Source organism: Echinops telfairi, unplaced genomic scaffold, assembly GCF_000313985.2.
Source record: "Echinops telfairi isolate 266 unplaced genomic scaffold, ASM31398v2 ScPeMD7_27;HRSCAF=92, whole genome shotgun sequence".
Taxonomy (NCBI): Eukaryota; Metazoa; Chordata; class Mammalia; order Afrosoricida; family Tenrecidae; genus Echinops; species Echinops telfairi.
The window spans coordinates 2012271-2020337 of NW_022103924.1; the positions used below are offsets into that span (position 1 = coordinate 2012271).

At 38.3% G+C, this 8067-nt stretch overlaps 1 protein-coding gene and 1 pseudogene across 1 annotated transcript in view; both read right to left on the minus strand.

Moving 5' to 3' along the window:
- ERCC6L2 (ERCC excision repair 6 like 2) overlaps positions 1-8067 on the minus strand; it is a 158937-nt gene that overhangs the window by 69769 nt on the left and 81101 nt on the right. The window contains 1 exon segment of the mRNA XM_045289426.1: positions 1372-1524. Within this exon segment, the coding sequence (XP_045145361.1) occupies positions 1372-1524 (153 nt within the window).
- Positions 664-779, minus strand: LOC115869472 (annotated as a pseudogene).

An 8067-nucleotide genomic window follows, 5' to 3' on the forward strand; every position in this document is an offset into this window, starting at 1 on the left:
AAAAATATAAATACCTTTCTCTTCTGTTCCTTCAGTAATAGCTTTGAACTACTACTGCTCTTTCATAGCCTATGCTTACTACAGTGATTTGTTTATTATATAAACATCCTTTTTCACCTCCCACCAAGATGGTCGAAGTTCTTCCAGGACCAACTATTCATTGAATTTTCTTTAAGCTACTTACTGAATAAGTGAAGGACCTTAAAGTTTTACTACAAAGTCCTGGAAGGCAAGGAGGAGGAACATCCTCACGTTCTCTGTGCCTCTGATTCCTTACCCATATCATGTAGTTCCTGGACAAGATATTCCAGGATCTTTGTCTGTTTGTTTTATAGATTTTATTTAATGTTAATATATTTTATTTAAGAGTTTTACATATCTTTGTCATCCATTGGTTCCTCTAAATCTTGTAAAAGTTCATCTTCAAGATAGCCCTTTGTAAGAAGCCACCATTGTCCAGTAGGCATTAATCTCAGATCTGTCAATTCTTCTGGTTACACCACTTTTTAACCTCCATTATGGACAAATGTCAAACATTTCATGCCTGAAAATTCTGTTATTTCCTTTAGGGCCCTAGAAGTAGAAAGTACATTTATGTTTTGGGGGTAAATAGTGTTAGTGCTAAATAGTTCTACATTGCTAACTTTTAGTATTGCTTGAGCAAAGTGTTACAGGTCTCATGGTCACCACTGAAATTAACCCACAGTGATGGAAGCAAAACCTGTCATCCTTTCAGCCAGATATTCCAGGATTTTATCATACTTATATTAATATCAGCTAGAAAAGAAGTTAGATATTCTTAGTATTCAAGTATATTAAAGAATTTTAAAAATGTTTTTAAAAGATATAAATATCCTGTTTGAAGAATAAGAAACATCTGTATTCTGAAGATGAACACAACTGGGGGAGTTTGAAATATTGATGTGGAATTTTTATTGGGAACAGAAAACAAAAATCTCCATGAGACCTGAGAGTGCATCTCAGGGAGTATTTGGTAACTTTTAATCAAAACACATTTTATATTTTTTGTTTGTTTAGGAAAATTTTTTTTTCACTTCCTGAATTCACCAGCTGTTTTCAAAATAATGAACTTTTCTTTGCCAATCTAGAAATGGCTTTGGAGTGGCACACTCTCTATGAATTTGTACTGTGCATGCACATCATCTATAACTGAGAATGGGACATCTGATGTGAGGGTTACAATCAGTCATTTCTTAATGGTCTGAAACTAGAAATTTTAAACATAAAGACATTTTATTCATATAGAAAATTTAAACTTTCACTGAAAAGGTCCCAGCAATTGTATTTTACTGTTCCTGAGGAGAAAAGCATGTTTAAATATTTGACCAAAGGTCAGGAATAATTACACACCTCCAGGATGTCCCTCGTAAGGCAAGAACCTCGAGACCTTAGTTTGAAGAGGTTACACATCCCAAAAAGCTCTCCTCGGTGCTCTTTGGATCCTTGAACGGCTTCAAAATATCGCTTGGCATTTTCACTTCCAACCACCACGCAGTGCAGTTGCTAAAACAGAAAAAACACAAGATATTTTTGAAGTGTTTGCTCCAAGAATATGTCAGAATTTCCTGGCATTCCCTGTATATACACAGCTTTCGCTGGAGCAGGCAGAATCTCCTCAGGGAGGAAATTTTGTTTTAATTTCCCTGGCAGATGTTGCCATGATGGTGAAATAATAATAATCTGGCCAGTATCACTGAAGCAGAGAACTTACATTTCCTATTTTATCTGTTTTCTAACAATTGAATCAAAATTGCATTTCGGTGGAATATCTACATAACACAAAATGTTTAATAATAAAAATATACATGTTAATACATGTTCCCCCACTCCTTTCTAGGCTCTAGCTGCAATATTGTTGGTAGCGACCAATGAGTTGGTTCCAATTTTTAGCGAACCCATGTACAAGACACCACCCAGCCCTGCACATTCCTTGCTGCTTGAACTTATTGTTACAGTCACTGTGTCAATCCATCTTGCTAAAGTTGCCTCTTTGTCATTTAATTTCTTGGGTGCTGCTTCTATGAGCCAATGCCTACGTAAAATGAACCCCTTGGTAGCATCTATTTATCATGGTGTTACTCATTGGTCCAGTTGTGAAGATTTTTGTTTTCTTTACTTTAATGAGTTGCAATCCATACTGCAAGCTGTATTGATTGTAAATGCTTCAAGTCCTCTTCAGTTTTACCAAGCAAGGCTGTGTCACCTGCATGCCTAATGAGCCTTCCTTCAATCCAGATGCCAGGTTCTTCTGCAAATACTCCAGTTTTTCAAATTATCTGTTCAGCAAACAGGTTCAAAAACTAAGGTGAGAGGATCTGACCCGGATGCACACCTTTCCTGACTTTAAGCCACACAGTATGCCTTTGTTCTGTTCACACGACTGCCTCTTGCTCTATTTACAGGTTTGGCTTGGGCACAAGAAAAGAGCCCTAGAATTCTCAGTCTTTGTAATATATCCATAATTTGTTATGATCCACGTAGCCTTCGCATAGTAAATAAAGCACAGGTAAACATCTTTCTGGTACTTTGTTTACACTCAAGATTCATCTGATGTCAGCAATGATATCTCTTTCCACATCCTCCTCTGAATCCAACTTGAATTTCTGGCAGTTCCCTGTCAATGTACTGCTATAACCATTTTAAATTATTTTCATCTTGATTTTACTTGCATGTGATATTAATGATATCACTATTATAATCAACATCACTTACTTCCTATAATCTTCCCCCCCGCCAAATCACTATCTCAATAAAATTAAATTATCACCTAAAACAACTATGAAATAATGTGTTGGTGGCAAAAGAGTTATAATAATGCTGTCGACTAATAGCAAAAAGGCAGCCACTGTTTTAAAAATACTGAATCTGTGAAACAATTTTAGATAGAGAACATGGGGCTGGTACTCTTAAGAGCGCATACAATTTTAGCATCTATGTCAATATGGTTTTTTTTGCTGGATACTTTTAACAAATATGAAGCAAATCTGAAAAATTAAATGCAAGTTGATTGGCTCCAGGTACATGTTCTTGGAAGAAACAAATGCATTCTAAGTTTCTTGGGAGAAACATGGAATGCACCCACTGGAAAGTCATTTCTGTTGGTGGGATTAGCCAGAAATGATACTGACTAATCATCATCAGAGCTGTTTATACTGTAATCAGTTACTCTAGAAAAAGAAAACTCTTATTAATAATAAATGCCAAGTGCTGAACAATTATTATATGTAAAGCATTTTATTTTAATTCTTTTAACTCCAATAACCTATGCAACTTCAGTTTCTGCATTTTACAAATAAAGAAATGGAAATGTAGAAAAGTTAAGTTGCTTGTCTAGAGTTACCCAGCTGGAAGTGTCACTTCTAGGACTTATACTTGAATTTAAACTCTTCTTAAACTTAACTCATCTATTTCTCATCTCTAATCGGTCTCTCTTAAGAAAATACCCTAAAGACCTTGGTTTTAAGGTGTTATTAATCAGTACATTGACTTGATCAATATCAATGTCCCACACACCTGTTTACAGTCCTGGACAAAAGCGATTAATGCAACTAATGGTTCAGTTGTCTGATGGCCCTTCCTACTGACCCATCCTTGAAATTGATGTATATTATGGGGCCATTAGCAAAATTTTAATGGTAATTTCTGTGTGATTTAAAAATATTTTGAAGTCAGGGCTTACCAGAGATACTCGTGTATAAGCCGAGTTTTTCTGAAAATTTTAATGCAGTTTTTGTGGTAAAATTAGGTGCCTTGGGTGATATTCGGGTTGGCTTATACTCAAGTATTATATGGTATATGAAAATTTTAACAAAGCTCAAGATAACAGCTTTCTAAATAGTTGAAACTTTGTAATAAGTTTATGGGAAGGCTGCCCCACATAAAACAACAGTTTTTATAAAGAAGGTTGGGGAGATCTCGGATGAGACAAAAGGGAGAAGACTATCAACTTTGATAAATGAAGAAACTTTGGTTGAAGTCCAGAAACTGGTGGAAGATAATAGAATTACCAGTGATATGGCAGCTACTGAAGTTGTGATCTCACATGATTTAGCATTTTCCCCAACAGTTTTATTAGTACATAATTCACATATCATACAATTCAGTAGTTCAGTCACATGATGAATTGAAGAGTTGTACAATCATCACAGTTTTAGAACATTTTCTTCATTCTTATACTCATCATCATTAGCTTCCCAATTGAAGTGAACATTCTGGCCTCAGAAAGCTTTTTAGGCTCCATGGGTACCAAAAGCACTGCGTGAAGATTGGCTAGCTCAAAAAACTAACCTTTCCATCCATCTCTTAAGCAAAGTTGAAGCGAATGAAGATGACATGAGGTACAGATCATCATCAGCACTAGTCTGATCCAGAGAGCAAGGGCTAATCAAAATGCGCTCCCTGGCGTCCAGGGGGCCTTCTGGCCAGTTCAGTTCAAGTCAGAAGGGTCAACTCAGCAGGTGATGATGACTGGTTTTGGGGGGTTTCCAAAGTGTAATTTTGATCAATTTTCTTGAAAAACATATGATAATCATGGAGGACTGACATGAAAACTGCATTAGTGAGCAAAGGGCCAGGAAAGTTGTGCCCGGAAAAATTCCCATCATCACAATGAGCCTGCTCATTCTTTGAGGGTAAAGGGCTGTACGATGAGAATTGAATTTACTTACCCAATCATCGACCCAAAAGGCCTGATTTTGCTCATTTAGACTTCTTTTGTTCCCCAAACATCAACAACATTGACAAGGAGCATGATTTAACTCGCCTGAAGATGCTGAAAACACTCTTGTGATGTGCTGAAAGTAAACAGCACAGAATTCTTTGGGGAAGAGTTAGAGATGAAGACACTGCCTATAGATGGAGGCTCGATCACGAAATGATAACTTTAATTGCATATTTATTTTAACTTTATGAAAAAAAGTAACTTTATAGTTTTGTTAATAAAGGTTTTTGTGATTTTGTAGCAGTATTTTTTTCACTTACACTTGTATATTTGAATGTTAATCTTAGTGTAGGAACTATTTTCTACTAGTTTTTATTTTAATTTGTTTTAGTTTCTTTCTCATTGTTAGACTGAATTGTATTCTTCAAAAAGCTATACTGAAGTCCTAACTATGTACCAGTGAATGTGATCTTATTTGAAAACAGAGTTTTGAAGATGCTATTAGTTGCCAATTGTTGCTAGGCTCTCTTTTTTGAGTTAGAGGTTTTTTTTAATTTATAGGCTTTCTTGGAACAAAATAGACCAGTTTTAAATTCATAGCTCAATTTAAAAAATTATTAGTTGGGATTTAATACATACATCACTCCATATTTCAATCACACTAAGCAGAATTGTACAATTGCTAACACAATCAGTTTCAACCAGTTTTCTACATGGACTCTTTGACATGGTCTCTCTTAAAACCCACCGCCACCCCTGTACACCCCTCCCCCTAAACCAATTACTCTACTTGCTGTCCCTATACAGTCATCAATCCTAGATTTCATATACCAAAACACAGAAAAGCATATAACAGTTCCAAGAGGGTGTCCTCCATTGACATAACACCTTTAAAACACACTCTAACATGAACAAACAAAACGATACAAATAAAAAATACTGAACATTTTGGAAACCAGATCAGATTCAGCCTGCATCATAGGGAGGATCTACTGACAAAGTTTTAACTGTTCAAGTCAGATTTAAGCCTTTGATCTTCTATACTCCTCTCTCCAAAGCACTGTTTAGTGACCGCTTTCCTCCCATCCCTCAATTTTAGATAGGGGAGTTCTCTGAAGCCTTATTTCCTAAGTAAATCCACAAATGAGTCATGGTCTCCCACTGTCATCTATCGCTTTTTGCACACCAGATTATCACAACTTAAGCTCTGATACTGATCCCTCCTTCTACATCAGATTATATGGATTCCAATCCTTTGGTAACTGATGACTGTGTGCTTCTTCCATATGGACTTAGTTGACTTCTCACTTAAATGGCTGCTTGTTTGACTTTAAGACCCCAGACATTATTTTTTCTTATAGCCGGGCTCAATCGAAATTCTTCACCACATTTTACTATAGTATCATCTATTACCTTCTTGAGGGCAAGAGTAGGGCAGGGCAATGATGTAAGAACTAATTGTACTTACTTTGGAGCTAGGATTTAGTGCCAGTCCAAAGTCCATTCTGGATCTATGCTCCTCCCCCTCCCCCTTTTAATTTGCTGTAACTTTGAAGTTGAAACATAGTTCAATCATGTCAAACAGAATTGCACATTTTCTTCCATAATCAGTCGCCAAACAAACTTTCCCTTCCTGGACTCCATAATATAATTTCCCTTTAACTCCTCCACTCTTTAACCCTGCTCTCCCAAAAACCCTTGCTATATTTTTCTTCCTTATAGGCGCAAAGCCTCTGTGTTTCATTTACCGAAAAACAGAAAAACAAATAACACAGTTTCAAGAGGGTGACCCCCACTGGCAACACACCACTGAGCTTCAACACACCAGAGCTACACCCTATAAGATACACAACCATAAGCAAAATAAAACAGAACGTCCATCACAGGATTGCAGGAATAGTACGAATCTTAATACAGCATATAGGGGCTTGATGTAGCAAGACCTTGTTTGTCCACCAACCAATACACCACTCTTGGCACAGCTGTCTGCTTCAGACACCAGGTGCTTTCCAACTTAAGCCCTCGGGTTACAAGTGTATCTGAGTTCACCCAGTGGAGTTCCTGCATGGGGTCTCACCTATGCAGCCTCTGGAGCTTGCCCTGTGCCCCAAAGATCTAGGATGCAGTGTCCCAGCAGTCTACAGCAACTGACCTGGGTTCTTGGATACCCCCAAATGCTCTAGATCTACGTTGCCTACCTGCTACACACCAGTAAAGACACTCCCCAGTTGATGTCCCCCAAAGCAGCCTCAGTCACTCCTCCCCCCACCTGGAGGTAGCCATCCCACCCCAACAGAGGGGCACCTATGGTCCCACCAAAATGACTGTTCCCTCTCTCCGCTCCTGCCCCTCCCTTCAGTAAGTCTCATTCCACTGACAGGGCTGCCTCCCTCAGTGGCTGTCATATGGATCTGGGGGACCTCACTGGAGATCCACATGGCAACCACTAACAGAAAGCATCCCTCCCTCTCCCCCAATCGTTTAATCCCAGATGTTTTGAGGCACACTACAGTCAAATGGCCTACACTATACTTACCTGGAGAGGAGGCCTGGCTCATTGGCACTGATGCAGCTCTTTACTAGGCTGTCTGGTCCCCAGCCGGAAGACTGGCTGGCCTGCAAGCCTGAGCTCATGCCTGTTCTGCTGCTTGCTCATCCCATAGCAGACTCAAACAGTATTAGTACTTTTGTGCTTGACTAAGTACACTCAGCATAATGTCTTCTAGATCACTCCACGAGTTGAGGTGTTTCATGGTTTCATCACTGATTTGGGGGGGTACATAGTATTCCATTGTGCTTATGTACCAGAGTTCTTTATCCTCGCTTCTATTGATGGGAATTTAGACTATTGCCAGCTTCTTGCTATTGTGAACTGTGCTGCAGTGAACATGGGGGGGAGCAAACATCTGTTCATGATCTGCTTCGTATTTCTTTAGGGTATATGCCCAGTAATGGGATTGCTAGATCATATAATTCAATTGCCATCTGTTTTAGGCATCATCATATTGCCTTCCACAGTGGTTGTACATATTTACAAGTCCACCAGCAGTAGATAAGAGTCCCTATCTCACCACACCCTATCCAACATATGTTATTCTCAGTTTTTTAAAAATTGGGCCATAGTACTGGGTGCTATCCTATGGTTGTTTTGACTTGCATTTCCCAGGTGACTAATGACTGGGAGCATTGACTCATGTGTTTATTGGCCATTCAAGTGCCATCCTTTGTGAATTGTCTGTTCAAGTCCTTTGCCTACCTTCTCAGAGGGCTATTAGTTTTTTCTTGTTGTAGGCTTTTAAAATTCTGCAGATTTTAGCAATTAGTCCTTTGTTATATCACTATTAGATATCTTTTCCCAGTCTGTGGGCTCTCTTTTCACTCTTTTT